At 31.5% G+C, this 17,921-nt stretch overlaps 1 protein-coding gene across 1 annotated transcript in view; it reads left to right on the forward strand.

Annotated features, from left to right (window-relative positions):
* The window catches only part of ppp1r9a (protein phosphatase 1, regulatory subunit 9A), an 87,610-nt gene that overhangs the window by 32,198 nt on the left and 37,491 nt on the right, over window positions 1-17,921 (forward strand). Inside the window, exons 3-5 of the mRNA XM_056480454.1 lie at window positions 1,989-2,121; window positions 4,496-4,616; window positions 9,124-9,228. Coding sequence (XP_056336429.1) covers window positions 1,989-2,121; window positions 4,496-4,616; window positions 9,124-9,228 — 359 coding nt within the window. The remainder of the gene's footprint in view (window positions 1-1,988; window positions 2,122-4,495; window positions 4,617-9,123; window positions 9,229-17,921) is intronic.

Genomic DNA, 17,921 nt, shown 5'->3' on the forward strand with positions numbered 1-17,921 from the left:
GGAAAGCCCTCCGCTGTGTAAAACATATGCCATAATAGTTGGTGGTTCATTCCACTGTGACGACCACTGATAAATCTAGACTAAGCCAAAGGAAATTAACAAATTTATTGTAAATAAAAAAAAAATTCAGAAGATCTAGAAATATGGAGCAATTTTGTTCTTTTAGGTACAAAAAATACTCTTAATTGCTTTTTTATTTAAAATTTGAGCGAAATCTCAGCAGTAGTTTACAGATTAAAATAAACTTTACTCAACACTGTTTGCTGCAACAATTTGTGTGACACAAAAATTAAACCAGACTTCATTCACCCCAGTTGAAAACCTATTTACAATATATACACACTACCTGACAAAAGTATTGTCGTCAATCCCAGTTGTTAGAGCAACAAATAGTAACTTGACTTCTAGTTGATCATTTGGAAAAGTGGCAGTGGATTTTTCAGATGAATCATCTGTTGAACTGCATCCTAATCATCACAAATACGGCAGAAGACCTATTGGAACCCGCATGGACCCAAGATTTTCACAAAAATCAGTCAAGTTTGGTGAAGGAAAAATCATAGTTTGGGGTTACATTCAGTATGGGGGCGTGTGAGAGATCTGCAGAGTGGATGGCAACATCAATAGCCTGAGATATCAAGACATTTGTGCTGCCCATTACATTACAAACCACAGGAGAGGGCAAATTCTTCAGCAGGATAGCGCTCCTTCTCATACTTCAGCCTCCACATCAAAGTTCCTGAAAGCAAAGAAGGTCAAGGTGCTCCAGGATTGGCCAGACCAGTCACCAGACATGAACATTATTGAGCATATCTGCGGTAAGATGGAGGAGGAGGCACTAAAGATGAATGCAGGAACGCTTTCTTTGCCATTCCAGATGACTTTATTAATAAGTTATTTGAGTCATTGCAGAGATGTATGGATTAGGGTTGAGCCAATAGACGATGCCATCATCCATCGCCGATGGCATCCACTCTGTAGTTTCACCTAGCATTTCTGATAAGCCCTCCTTCCACACTATACAGCTGAAAACGCACATCACATGACCACACACACACACACACAAGCTCATAGGAGTCACAACACAATATTAATTCTTTTCCCACTGCACCATGACTTTATGTTCTATACTTTACATTATTTCTGTTAAATGGCAATACTTTTGTCTAAACAAAGTCAGACCTTACTGTCCTAATTAAATAATAAAAAATCAAGGCATAATCATGTTTTATTTTGGTACAATAAGAGTAATCTAGAGGCCTTTGCCTTTCATATAAGCCACTTCTGATACCAAATGATACAGTGTATTGTGCCATTAACCGTATAGAAAATCATAACTGTGTGAGCAAGTGACAATTTCAGACAAACACTTCAGATACTTGATTGGACAGAAATTAATGAATATTTGCAGAAGTGAGACTTGAATGCATATACCTTAAAATTGTGGAAATTTGACATTGTTTTGGAGCATATTATCCTATAGGCTAAAAAGTCATGATGTTAAAAGGGATTGTTTGGTGTAAAGGCGACTTTAACCTTGTTTCTTACCCAAGGAACATTGTTCTTTTTAAAATGAAACTCTGATGAATCTGGGTCAAGGAAACTGATTCGATGTCACCATGAAGCCACAATCTATCCACTGAACTCTTGTAATAAGGACGCCAGTAAGGAGAAGCAGAAATGTGAAGCACTGGCATGAGGCCGATGTTTGTCCGAGAATCTGCTTAGGGGACGCAGTTGTGCGTGACTGTCCTTTCACACCACAATGCACAAGACCATCACTTACACTGAGGAGACGGCAGTTTATGTTTCAGGCGATAAGCGCTGTTATGAAGACACTCTGATGCAACCAGAGATATATATACACACATACTCGCCAGTCCTGTATGCTTCATATACTCCAGTGTTTAGGAAAATGTGCTTCTCACAGCTGTTTTACTCATACTGTCAGTAATGTGACATTGGCCTTGACTTTTTTTCCCTTCCAGGTGTTCAAAACCTACTGCAATGAAGATTATGACCGGAGAAATGAAGAGGTGGACCCGGTAGCGTCATCAGCTGAGTATGAGCTGGAAAAACGGGTGGAGAAGCTGGAACTTCTCCCTGTGGAACTGGAAAAAGGTGAATAGTGTGATGGCTGGATTACATTTTGGGGATCATTTTTATGATAAGTGAGACTGGGCAATCACATTTTTTACTCTATAGAGTTTTTTTTTTACTAAAACCTTATAGTTACTAAGAAAAATCACCAATTGTTTCAACCAGCCATGGTTTTCCTTGTAGATATTCTTTTAAAAAAACATTTAGATCCAAACACGAGCAATATTGTCCATGTTTCTGCATAACACTGTTAGCTAATAAGTGGAGGTTTCATTCCATTCAACATCTATGCATCTTCTATAAATCTACCCTTCCATGCGTCTTCCGTCCATCCATCTATTGATCCATCTATCCATCATTTCATCCATTCATGCAACAATCATCCACCAATCCATCATTTCGTCCATCTATGCATCAAATATCCATCCATCCATAATTTTCTTCCTCCATGCATCAAACATCCATCCATACATCTGTCCATCATTTTATCCATTTATGCATCATCCATCCATCTATAATTTCATCAATTTATGTAATAAAAATAATAATAATACCTTACATTTAAATAGTACTTTTTCTGGACACTCAAAGCGCTTTACACATTTTTTGAGAGGGGAATGTCCTCATCCACCACCAGTGTGCAGCATCCACCTGGATGACGCAATGGCAGCCGTATTGCGCCAGAACACACACCAGCTGATTGGTGGAGAGGAGACAGAGTGATGAAGCCAATTATGATATGGGGATGGTTAGGGGGCCATGATGGATAGAGGTCAGTGGACAAATTTGGCCAGGATGCCGGGGTTAAACTCCTACTCTTTTTTGAAGGACATCCTGGGATTTTTAATGACCACAGAGGGTCAGGACCATGGTTTAACATCTCATCCGAAAGATGGAGCTCACTGAGCAGTATAGAGTTCCCTTCACTATACTGGGGCGTTAGGACCCATAGGTTGAGCGTCACTTCCAGCAGCAACCTAGCTTTCCCATGTAGTCTCCCATCCAAGCACTGACCAGGCGCAGCCCTGCTTAGCTTCAGTGAGAGACCATTTGAGAGTTGCAGAGAGCTAGCTGCCGGGAATCCATCCACCCATCCATCCATCCATCCATCAATCATTTTATCAATTCATTTAGCATCCATGCATCACCTATTAATCTATCCATCCATGTATCTTCCATCCATCCATCCGTTCATCTATCTATTCATCATTTCATCCATTCATGCATCAAACATCCATCCATCTATTTATCCATCCATAATTTCATCCATTTATTCATCAAATATTCATCCATACATAATTTCATCAATACATGCATCAGCCATTTATCCATCCATCCATCCATCCATCTATTCATCATCCATCATTTCAGCACTTTACATACCATCCATCTATCCATCCACCAATTAATCCATTTATGTACCATCCATCCATCCATTTATGTACCATCCATCCATCCATCCATTTATGTACCATCCATCCATCCATCCATTCATTTATCCATTAATTATTTCATCAGTCCATCCAACATACATGCACCTTTTACTCTATTTATCCTTGCATCTTTCATCCATCCATCATTTCATTCATTTATGCATCAAATGTTTATCCATCAATCCATCCTTCATTGCATTCATTTATGCACAATCCATCCATCCATCCATCCATCCATCCATCCATCCATCCATCCATACATCCATCCATCTATCCATCCATCCATCCATCCATCCATCCATCCATCCATCCATCCATCCATCCATCCATCCATCCATCCATCCATCCATCCATCATTTCATCCATTTATGCATCAAATGTTTATCTATCCATCTATCCATCCTTCATTGCATTTATTTATGCACAATCCATCCATCCATCCTTTTATCCATCCATCCATCCATCCATCCATCATTTCATCCAAATATGCAACATCCATCCATCCATCCATCCATCCATCCAACATTTCATCAATGCATCCAACACACATGCATCATCCATTCATCAAACATCTATGTATCTTGCATCCATCCATTCATCCATCCTTCATTTCATCCATTTATGCACAATTTATCCATCCGTCATCCATCCATTTATGCACCATCCATCCATCCATCCATCCATCAAACATTTCATCAAATTATCCAACATTTATGCATCATCCATTCATTCAACAGCTATTCATCTTCCATCCATCCATCCATCCATCAAACATTTCATCAATCCATCCAACATTCAATTCATCATCCATTCGTCCAACAGCTATCCATCCATCCATCCATCCATCCATCCATCCATCCATCCATCCATCCATCCATCCATCCATCCAATGATTTATTGAAGTGTCATTCTTTACATTTGTTTCCTGCACTGATGTGTGTATGCCCATCTGTGTGTGTCAGATGATGATGGCCTGGGCATCAGTATTATAGGAATGGGTGTTGGTGCTGACGCAGGCCTGGAGAAGCTGGGCATCTTCGTCAAGACTGTCATAGAGGGAGGAGCCGCAGAGAGAGATGGAAGGTAAACTAAACATGAAACACATTGAAAGTAGTGATAGACATGTATATCAGTATTACAACACCCTGAGCATTTACTTCATTTTGAAAAGAGAGAGAGAGAAATCATTCAAAAACTAATAGAAGGTAAAGGATTTCTAACCCTTGCTTGTTTCAGCAGCTGCCAGATTTAGTGAATCCTAGAAAGTCTCTCATGTGATTTGCACATTGCCAAAAATGAAAGCAAATCTTTGGGGCTTTATGAATGCTTGCAGTTCAGGAGCTTGACAATCCTAAAGAGAGGGTAGGAATAGGAGTGAAATCAACCCATGAGTGTTAGAGAGGTCTAAGTAGTAAAATGTAGATTCTAAAATCGCAAGAAAACATTTGGGATTAAAAAGGTGAAGCATTTTGGTTGTTTAAGGTAGACCTATGCTGGTATGCAGCAATACAGTGTATTGTGATAATGAACATATTGATATCATAGGCACTTCAAAATACTACTCTGTCAATTATATGAAATATTGGTCATGATAGCATATGTTTTTAGTTCATTTTTACTTTAATAAAGTTCTAACTTGAGTTTATAAGTTATCCAAGCTGTTTTAAGTCAGTTTAACATAATCTACAGTTTTTTTTTACAGTGCATTTATGTATTATTTCATATTTTACTTTTCTTTTATCAAGAATATCCCTTTCACTGCCCGCTCTACCAAGTGGTTGACCATGTTGTTACTGTTTTAAATAATGACTGTAATTTAAAGAATAATGGTTTACACAGCATTGTGGGTTTACAAAATAAAAATCAAACAAACATAATCTGGTTGCACTACTGCATTTTATTTTGATTTTATTGTAAAAAAAGATTACAATAAAATCAATAAAAATCTATTACAATTAAAATTTTTAATGGCATACTTCAAAAAATAAAGATGATTTGGTATTCATAAATGTTTTATTTTGAATATTTATTTTAATAAATTGGTCTCACACTTCATATTTTCAGATTTTTCATAGTATATGTATTAGTACTTTTACCATAAACCGACATATCAACCATTTGGTAGAAGTTGATATTTTGGAAATTATGGGATGTGTTGAAAAAAAAAATGCTTTTATTTGTAAAAATGTATTAATTTTATTTTTTATAATCACACTTAATAAAAACAGCCTGCAGAAACACTTTGATTGACATTCTCCCTTCGTACGTGTCATCAGAGGGGGAAAGCCCCGCCCATTAGCGATGATCTCTCCCTCATTAGCATAGGACTATTTTTAAATCTGCCACTATGCTGACACATAGGCATTTATAGCTCCACCCTCTTTTAAAAAGAGCACAATCTCTTTTGAATTTAAAGCGACAGTCACCAAAACGGCACAATTACAATCAAAGCCTCAAAGAGGCAGTTTCAAAGAGTTATAAAACCTTATTTGTGTGGCATTTTGAGCTGAAACTTCACATACAGTAGACACCAGAGACTTATTTTACATCTCGCAAAAAGAGGCATATCAGGTCACCTTTAAGTTAACTATTAACTATTAAGTGGATTGAACATAAAGCAATTTAGTTGTCCCAAAACAAATCTCAAGAATTGTGTTGTTTCAGCTCATTTTAAATCAGTAGTTTGAACAAGAAGCAAAAATCTTCTTTTTTTTGCATGTATCTCGTGCAGCTTTACTTTCAATGTTATTCTCAGACTGCTAGAAAGCATTGCTTATTTTTCTGAGTGAAATCCTGAGACATCTTTACTTGTTTCAAGATTACCAAGCAACTGTGAGCTTTGCAATCAGGTTTCCAAAAGGCCTTTCTGCAGTCAAAATGTAATTTCCTTCACCATTAACTCTGCTTCTGAGCTCAGCGCAACAATGTAGGACTCCGAAAGCTTAATTTTTTATTGCATAGAGGAATACTTATTTCCTGCTGTCAGTTTTACTTTATTGACGACATTGAGTAACGCATGTGAAGGTCAGACCGTGCTTACACCACACTCTTTAGCAGCACATTAGGATGCAATCTTGCAAGCATCTCTCCATCTGCTTTGCCCTGCATAACAGATGAGATTTTGCCAGGAGCTCAATATCCAGACAGGAATCAAGGGTCAAAGCAATGTGGTCAAACTCGCAAATCTCATTACATATATCACGCAGTTGGGGCCCTTCATGCAAACACTGTGGCATATTGAAAATTGTATTATCACATGTTGTTAAGGAGCTTACTCGTCTCTTTGTAATCCACAAGCAGTGATTGTAATTCCTTCTGTCTTGTGAGCATTTACTCTTCAGCTGCTGAAAGAATGTGGCCACCAAGTTCAACTGAGAACTTGTTAATAATATCATTATTACTGCTGAAAGAGGGGCTCCTGACCTGTGGCCTAAATCATTAGCAGTCTGAAGTACTCTGTGTGATTTTAAGTAATTATGACTTAATATTAATAATAAAGTGAGTTATTAATTGATATTTTTTTTAAATGTCAAAGTAAAAACAGATCTTTAGATATTATTATTATTAGTAGTAGTAGTATTTAAGTACTTTGTAATTTTAAGGATCAAGTATTTTAAGCATTACTTATTAAATAATGTTTGTTCACATACAGTATATATTTTGTATGTGTGCAGTACATGCTGCTATTTAAAAATATTTAAAATAATTATTTATAATAACAATTCTGCATTAAATCAGTTTATGCAAAGAACATAGCTTATATGTATATATAGATATTTTTATGTTTGCAGTACATGCTGCTAGTTTTTAGAAAATACCTATAAAATAATCAAAACTATAAAATAATGATTATTTATAATAAAATACAAATAAAATAATATATTTATAATAAAGTTATGTTTATGTATTTTCAGATTATGCAAAGAAATACCTTTAAAAAATATACTCATTTAAATATTAAATAGAAATAGGAAATATATTTTAAATTATTATTATTATTATTATTATTATTATTATTATTATTATTATTATTATTATTATTATTATTATTATTATTATTATTATCATCACCATTATTATTATTTAAGTACTTAAGTAATTTTAAGGATAAAGTGTTTTTATGCATTAATTATTAAAAATTGTTTGTTCCCATGCAGTATATATTTTTATATGTTTGCAGTACATGCTGCTGTTTTTTAGAAAATACTTTTTAAAAATAATTATTTATAATAAAATACAAATGAAATAAAAAATTTGTAATAAAAAAATAAGTTTTTGTATTTTCAGATTATTCAAAAAACATATCTTTAGAAAATATATTAGTTTAAATATTAAAGAAAAATATGAAATAAATTCAATATATATTATTTAAATTGTTTATTTAAGTACTTTGTAATTTTAAGGATGAAATATTTTAAGCATTAAATATTAAAAATGATTTGTTCATATGCAGTATATATTTTTATATTTGCAGAACATGCTGCTATTTTAAAAAAATATTTAAAATAATTATTTATATTAAAATACAAATAAAATCATTTATTTATATTAAAATTATGTTTATGTATTTTCAAATTATGCGAAGAATACAACTTTAGAAAATACGTTCATTTAAATATTAAATAAAAATCTGAAATATATTTTAATATTTATTATAATTATTTTTATTATTTAAGTACTTTGTAATTTTTAGGATAAAGTATTTTAAGCATTAATTATTAAATATAGTTTGTTCACACACAGCATATCTTTTTATGTTTGCAGCACATGCTGTATTTTTAAGAAAATACTTTTAAAAATAATTTTAAATATAAAATAATAATTATTCAGAATAAAATAATGTTTATGTATTTTCAGATTATGCAAAGAATTTATCTTTAGAAAAAATATTCATTTAAATATTAAATCGAAATATTGAATATATATTATAAAACGTATAATATATTATTATTATTATTATTATTATTATTATTATTATTATTATTATTATTATTATTATTATTATTATTATTTCTGAAAGCCTGATTTCTGATTACATTTTTAGAAAATACTTTTTTATAATAAACATAAACATGTAATTCATATTTGTGTTGATTCACATAGAATAAAGAACATTTAAAAAAATAATAATAATACTTCAATTTTTTCACCTTCATTATAATTATTAACCTTAAAAGTTATTTTATTATTATAAAAAATATTATCACACATATTATCAGTTAACTGTTGACAGGACAGAAATCATACCTACCATATTTAAGAAGCAATAAATATTTCCTACATCTTTTCAATCTGTATTTTTGTTTTTATCTTTACATATTTTTCAAAGAAGTCTTCAACTCAAACTCACTTTATAAAATCTGTCCTGGGATGTGCCACGTCTTTCATACATCATATTTGATCCACTGAAAAATGGAGTAATAATAGCAGAGTGATGAGAAGGCCTCATAATTAAGCAAAAAGTTATCCCAGAATGGCTGAGAAATCACCGTTTAGCATTCACAGTATTACATACACCTGTTTTAGAGATTACACAGTGTCCTAATAGAGTCAATGTAATAAGTGTTACTCCGTCTTGCATTTTCCACAGAATTAAGGTGAATGATCAGATCGTCGAGGTGGACGGTACCAGTCTGGTTGGAGTAACTCAGAGTTTCGCTGCTTCTGTCCTGAGAAACACACAGGGAGTCGTCAGGTAAGATGCTGGACGTCCTACTTTCATTACACAGCTTTATTGTGTTTCATTTATCACATGTTTGACCTTAAAGGGATAGTTCACTCCAAATTAAAATTACCTTACCATTCACGCTCCCTCATGTGGTCCTCGTGGAATTAAAATGAAGGTTTTTAGATGTTAGTATCAGTATGTTCGTCTTAAGGATAACTATAAGCTATGTGTGTTCCAAAACAGTGACAAAATTCGCATTTAGAAGGTATAAACATTCAAAGCTTGCAGTTTGTCACCTCTGCCTAATGCAGAGTTCAGACTGCATAATTTTAGCCTAGATTTTGACTCGCCGACAGGTTTTGAGAAATTGCCGACAAATGCCTGAAATCACAGGCAAATCGGTGCTCGTTCACGTGAGTAACAATCACACAATATGAACTATCAAAGATGCGATCTGAGAGAATCGCAGATGAGTCGCAGAAGTCTGTGAGATATGTGGCATGCTAAATATCTGGAGCTGTCGGCGATTCAAATCATGCCGTGGGAAATGTGATTGAAAACAACATCGGCGATTACCTACAGCCAACGAGAGAGCAGCATCCAATAGTGTGGGTATCTGCAGGCCAGCGGGAGGTTGGGGAAGAAGTTAAAAGCGCTCATTTTCAGTTTATTCGGACCCAAGAAATGAAGGAAAAACTAGTTGAAATTTGGCAGGAGCACCCGAGTCTGTTTGACGTGTCATCTGAGCAATACCACAACTGGGTCGACAAAGAAAAAACATTGAGGAGAAATGACTAATTCCCTTCTAAAGCCAGGTGAGCAAAATAGTACATTTTCTACCCCACTAAAGGCTTCTTTCTCATTATGTAGTAAATGACAAAAGATATGCTTCGTGACCTCGCGTTGTTTCCGTGTCACTTCCTGCGTGTTTCGTTGTAAGACGTATTTTGGACAAAGTTGTCGGCGATTCTTCCTATTGTAATGCAGTGTGAAACCCCCCTGTCGTCGATCCATCTTGCAGTGTAAAAACAGCACCGACAGAGCGCTACCTCAGATAGTCATGCAGTGTGAAAACATCTGTGACACGACTACTTTGAAAATAGTGCAGTCTGAACTCGGCATAAGTGGTTCAACGATTTTTTGGACATCTAATCTTCTGGAAATCAAATGTTTTCTAGTATCTGTCCTGCCCCTGTCAAGACGCTTCTCATTTGCTTTTCATTTGATGTGCTTTAGCTCAACCACTCAAAAACAAAATGCAATTGGCTGGGTTTTTTTTTTTAAAAGGGGACGAGCTGCTCTGTGTTCTGCTCTGTTTTAATGTTTAAGTTGAAATTATGTCAGAGTTTTTAAAAAAAGCACTTCACGAGAGCTTTAGATCTTTCTTCTGTTAAACACAAGACTGAAGGCCTTTATTCTACTAGAACAACTGTTCTGGATGTACTTTATCCTGCTTATTACATGGCTATACTTGCCACAAAACATAAAAGATTTTGCACAAAACATTGTTTTATACCTTGGAATGTCGCGACTGAACAGTCGAAATCAAGTATTCCAGATAGCCGTGTAATAAATGATCCTTAACTAATCCTTCAAACCGATATGCTTTACTTTTATATATGAAGATACAGTTCTTCAGCTCCGACAGGTTACATTTTTTTTAAAGTATTGCATATTAAGTTTCTAATCCAGATCACTGTTCAGTTGAATAAAATTGTTACTAAATGTTTTTTGTTTGTGCAACTTTGGTAAAATTTTATTAGAAAAATAAGTTTATTTGCCAGTCAGATGTTCAGTACATTAAAATTGGGTACGGTGCCAAGCTGTGGATTAAATGTTTAGTTTCTGACTCAGATGGACCATTTTACTTCATAAGACCTATAATAAAATAATATAATATATCATAATAATAATATATCATATTTTCAGAAGTCATCTATACTCTTTTTGTTTTTCCTGTGTTTTTTTTGACTCCCAAATGTTAATTGGAATTGACTTGCAAATTATGACAGGTTGTCCACCAGGTCTCAAAATGTTTATTAATTAAAACTACATTTTAGGCCTTAAAAAGTCTGAAATTCACCAAAATATTATGTTGTAGCCCTTAAATCATTTTAAACAGCTCTTAATTTTCCTTTGTCTATGTAAAGTTGGGCCAACACTCATCTAATCATCTACAGTCCATCTTAATAAACGATTACATTTGTTAACTCAGTTTTTCTACTATGTATACAACTACTAGTGCTTGCTTGTTTTGACACATTTTTTGGCTAAGAAATAACTAAATTGCAATTAAAAATCTTTGCCACTGGCCATTCGAAAAAAAATTCTTTGTGTTTAGCCCTGTATACATGTGAAATTTCATCCATAATGATCTTGGAAAGGTATTAAATGTCTTAAATTTGACTTGGTGAAACCTGCAGAAACCCTGTATGAGGACCACAGTTCAGTGTAATTCACCAGAAAGTCAATTGCATCTTGAATAATAATAATAATAAATAATCCCTAAAATTTATATAATGCTTTTATGGGTCCTCAAAGCGCTTTACACATTTTGGAGAACCTGGGGTTGATCAAATTAATAGCAAACATTGATTTTTGGGTAAACTCACCCTGTAATATTGTCCATCATAAATCCACCTCCGAATCCTCTCCATAGCTCACACACATCTGCTAGAGCGAGAGATGTTATTAGTAGCGTATGAAAAGCATGACACGCCATCATCGTCTCTCCCTCCCACTCAACACTCTGGAGAAAAACGCAGACTTGTTATTAGTGTATCTGAAGTCCCCTCAGACTCCACAGATCGTTGAAAAGCGTGTCTCTTCACACTGTCAGGAAACACGGCTCTTCATTAACAATGGCTTTTGCACAGTGGGATCCAGCAGATTGTTTTCAGCAGGGTTTTCTGCTTCCTCTATAAATATAAACACACTGAAAATGTAGTTCTTTGGAACTGCGTGTTTACTTTTCAGCTTCTTCAGCTGTATGTTGTTTTAAAAGTGTTAAATATAAACATAATTTTGTTAATGTGATTTATTTTTTAGATGGATGGAGAGAATGATTTGTATGATTTCATATGGTCAGGGAGATGCTGGTATAGGCTGCACTGGAAGAAATAATTACATTTTATTTTATGGATCAATACTATCTTTGTAATAATATAATATAATATAGTATAATATAATATAACATAATATAATATAATATAACATAATATAATATAATATAATATAATATAATATAATATAATATAATATAATATAATATAATATAATATAATATAATATAATATAATATAATATAATATGATATAATATAATATAATATAATATAATATAATATAATATAATATAATATAATATAATATAATATAAAATATAATATAATATAATATAATATAAAATATAATATAATATAATATAATATAATATAATATAATATAATATAATATAATATAATATAATATAAAATATAATATAATATAAAATAGTATTATATAATAAAATAAAATATTATATAATAAAATAAAATAAAATAAAATAAAATAAAATAAAATATAATATATAAATTATTACCTTATATTAAAAGGTGCTTATAATAAATGCTTGTAAATGAAATTAGCTAAAAATAAATAAATAAATAAATAAAATTGATATATAATATAACATAATGTATTCTATATAATTAATATTTTTAGTTTTAGTGAGAATTCCTAAGATTATTTCTTAATATTTTATAGATTTTTTTTATTAAAAATATATTTAATAATTTTATTTATAAGATTTTATATGAAAATTATACACAGACTTAAAACAGTCACTATTATATTATATTATATTATATTATATTATATTATATTATATTATATTATATTATATTATATTATTTTATATTATATTATATTATATTATATTATATTATATTATATTATTTTATATTATATTATATTATATTATATTATATTATATTATTTATATTATATTATATTATATTATATTATATTATTTTATATTATATTATATTATATTATTTTATATTAGATTATATTATATTATATTATATTATTTTATTTTATATTATATTATATTATATTATATTATATTATATTATATTATATTATATTATATTATATTAAATTATATTATATTATATTATTTTATATTATATTATATTATATTATTTTATATTATATTATATTATATTATATTATATTATTTTATATTATATTATATTATATTATATTATATTATATTATATTATATTATTTTATATTATATTATATTATATTATTTTATATTATATTATATTATATTATATTATATTATATTATATTATATTATTTTATATTATATTATATTATATTATATTATATTATATTATATTATATTATATTATATTATATTATTTTATATTATATTATATTAAATTATATTATATTATTTTATATTATATTATATTATTTTATATTATATTATATTATATTATATTATATTATATTATATTATATTATATTATATTATTTTATATTATATTATATTATTTTATATTATATTATATTATATTATATTATATTATATTATATTATATTATATTATTTATATTTTTTTCTTAGTTAAGTCACATTTTTCCCAGGACATGCCAGCACTATTAAGGTGTCAGGGATCCTTCATTTGACCATAACTGTATTTTTCAGCTGTCTATCTTCCTCTCTGTTCTCACCGATGAGGCACGGTGGCACAGATTCTCAATTTGTGCTATATTTAACCTACTGTAGAAATTATGGCAGGTCTTAAACTCAATCTGCACCAATAAGTACATGAAGACTGTCAGTCTATTAAGAGCCGCTCATTGCCGGGATGATTCAGTGTCAGAATGGAGGATGTTTTAGCATGTTGGAGGTGATGCTCACGTCCTGAAGTGCAATCCTGTCACTCCAGATGTATATGAATAATAATGACATGGCTTTATTAATAAGCGAGTGCTGTAACAGAGCAGTTGGGTCTCTCTGTGTGTGGTACGGAGGCTGTTTCCAGGTCAGCTGCAATGCAAACGCTGCGGAGAGAGGCTTGGCATGGCAGGGTATTATTGGCCCAGTTGTTGCTTCAGATGTAGATCAGATTTGGCCCTTTATCTGTGTGTAACGCAGGTGATTAAGACTCCATGCTGAGCTCCATGCTGCTTCTCAACAACATGCAGAGGATGGATGGAATATTATTGGAGAAAATGTATTTTTATTTCAAATAGTTACTGTTTTCAAACATCTTGGGAAAAACACTTTGTTGAAAGGCTTGATAAATTCACGCACAACCTTTTAGCTGATGAGGAATATGGTTTCAGGAAAAATAGATCAACATCTCTGCCATTAACAGAAATGATTGAGGAAATTACTAATGAGATAGATAAAAAGAAAAAGGTAGTTGGAACTTTTATAGATTTAAAGAAGGCATTTGATACAATAAATCATGATATTTTGTTAAATAAATTAGAAAGGTTTGGTTTTCGAGGAGTAGCTTTGGATTGGATAAGCAGTTATTTAAGAAATAGACAACAGTTTGTTGAAAATGGTAACCATAAATCCTCATATATGAAAATAAATTGTGGCATACCACAAGGATCAGTTTTAGGTCCAATATTGTTTATAATTAACATTAATATTATGTGTAAAATATCAGAGTTCATTCTTTAATTTTCCTTCAGCTTAATCCCTTTATTCATCAAGGGTCACCACAGCAGAATGTTTTCTAGCATATGTTTTACATAGTGGATGCCCTTCCGCCTGCAACCCAGCACTGGGAAACACCCATAACCACTCATTCACACAAATACACTACGGTCAATTTAGTTAACCCAATTCCCCTATAGCGCATGTCTTTGGACTTTGAACACAGGGAGAACATGCAAACTCCACACAGAAATGGCAACTGACCCAGCCGGGACTCAAACCAGCGACCTTCTTGCTGTAAGGCAACTGTGCTAACCACTGAGCCACTGTGCAGGTAATTTACCACAGCTTGTGGAGGTGATTACAACAGAAGTTAATAAGTTGAAATTGTGGTTTTATGTAAATAAATTGTCATTAAATATAAGTAAAACAAAGGTTATTTTATTTGGGAAATGAAATATCATAGTATAAATTATGGGTGTGTGATTTTGACAAAATTATGGTTGAAACTCTCATGTGAAATTATTATTATTTTAAAATATTTTCCAAGTGATGTTTAATTTTCAGTTTTTCCTGTATTTTTTCTTCTGGAGAGTCTTATTTCTTTTAGTTTGGCTGGAAAATGTTTTTAATAAAAAAAAAATTAGGGTCAATATTATTTGCCCTCTTAGGACATTATTTTTTAGATTGGGTACAGGACAAGCCACTGTTTTGACCAATGACTTGATTAATTTAACCTACCTTTCCTAATTAACCTATTTAAGTCGCTAAGTTGCACTACACTAAGCTGCAATACTAGTATCTTGCAAAATAAGTAGTAAAAGGTCACGTGTCATCATGGCAAGACAAAAGAAATTAGTTATTAAAATTAATTTTAGAAAAATGTGTTAAAACAGTCTTCTCTCTATTCAACAGCACTTGCAAAATTTAGGAAATTTAGACCTGTGAAGTATAAATAAGTTTGACATCAGTACACACAAAAAAATTATGTCTGCAAAATGTTGCAAGCAATTTATATGTGTTGAATTAAAACAAACTAATTTAATTTAGTAATGTTCAACTTAATTTGTTTGTTTAAATTCAGCCCAAATAAATTGTTTACAAACAATTAACTTAAAAAAAATTGTAAATCCAAGGAATCTTCTTTGAATAGTTTTTTTCAGTGTAGATTGCAACAAATCCTTGTCTTAATGAGTGATTCATTGAATTATTCTTTCAAATAATTCGTTTAAACTGACTGATTTGTAGATGCAGAGTAAGTGCTGTCTTTATGAAGGGATCATTGAATCATTGAGTCATATGATTTGCTCATTAATTTAGGAATAAAACACCACAGTGCTGCCTTAAGACACAAAAGTTCTGCTCAGCATTTGTTTTCAGGCATTATCATTGGTGAAACATTAAAAACAGACAATTTAGTATCTAAAATGTAACTTAATATATGGATTTTCATCAGAAGTGTGATAGTACTTAGACTGTACCGCATCTTATACAGTAAATTATATAATCCTTGGCTTATTTACTATAGTAAAAATGTAATTCATCTCAAATTATTACAAGACATGTAGGAGTGTGTGATATTGACAAAATGATAATTTATTGAAACCCTCCTATGAAATGTTTTTTAAAAAAAATATTTTCCAAGTGATTTTTAATGGAGCAAGAAACCTTTCACAGTATTTCCTATATATATTTTTTTTCTTCTGGAGAAAGTCTTATTTGTTTTAATAGGACTGAAAAACTGCAGGTCAAAATTATTATCCCTCTTATATGTTTTTGATTGGCTATAGAGATCAAACCACTGTTGACCAATGACTTGTCCTAATTAACCTATTAAGCCTTTAAATGTCACTTTAAGCTGAATACTAGTATCTTTGCAAAATAACTAGTAAAATATTATACACTTTCATCATGGCAAAGACAAAAGGAAGTATTTATTAAACTGATTGTGTTTAAAAATGCATTAAAACAATTGACTATAGTACTTTATATAAATAATATAAACTATATAAATTATACCACTATCCTTGGCTTATTCACTATGGTAATTATTTCTGCAGTACATCCAGTCAGTCAGTTGCATAGGGTGAAGCTGCAATAGCTCAAATCAGATCAAAGATTTCTGCATATCCATATCATGCCATAATATAATCCATCAGAATTGAATGACTTCTGATCTTTCAATGTCATTTGTCAGACGCAATGGAAAAGCGGCTTTAGACTTATAAAGGCGGTCGTTGATCTTCAGAGATTAATAACTAATTATCAAATGGCAGTGTTAACAGGTTTTAGGCCGCAGTATTTTTTCCACCTGACTTTCCCAAACAGCGTTTTTAACATTTTGTGCGGTTACATGCTCACCTGTTAACACAGTCATTTATCACTCTGACCTCAGAAGAAGTCAATTCGTTGGGTATATAATAAAGAAATACAATCCGTCAATGAAATCAGAACAAAAAGGCCTGCTTGAAGCCAGACAATGCTTGAAAAGAGCCTGACATATTTCACTTCATTATAACAGAAAAGAAGAAATTTTATCTCTCTCTTTTTTGGCCAAATGAAACTCTATTTCGCCTTCCACCTTTTTATAGTTGTCTCATTTATGTGAAATCCATTCCCTTCATTGTCTCCATTGGAAAATCAATAGCCATGATCTTTAATCCACATTTTCCCTACGCCTCATGGTGCTTTGTGTGAATTATGACAGGAACATGCATTAAATTGTAAAATAAAATGTGGTGAATGTGAAAAAAACACCTGCAAGAACTGAGTTATCAAATGACAGGCAGAAAAGTCTCATTTTCTGGAACTGAGATGTTTTGATCTTGCAAAAATAAAAACTACTTCATACATTTTTTTTCATTATATTTATTTTGTATCCCATTTGATACATCAGGCGTTTTTTGCTCACAAGTTAATTTTAATGACAAAATAATAATTTTGCCCTTGACATTTTGACAACAAAGAACATTTCAGGCAGTTTTTCTCTGTTTTTACCTGTTACCTGATATACAGTGCTCAGCATATATAAGTACACCCCTCACAAATCTATCT

The sequence above is a fragment of the Danio aesculapii genome, chromosome 19 (assembly GCF_903798145.1).
Source record: "Danio aesculapii chromosome 19, fDanAes4.1, whole genome shotgun sequence".
NCBI classification, from domain to species: domain Eukaryota; kingdom Metazoa; phylum Chordata; class Actinopteri; order Cypriniformes; family Danionidae; genus Danio; species Danio aesculapii.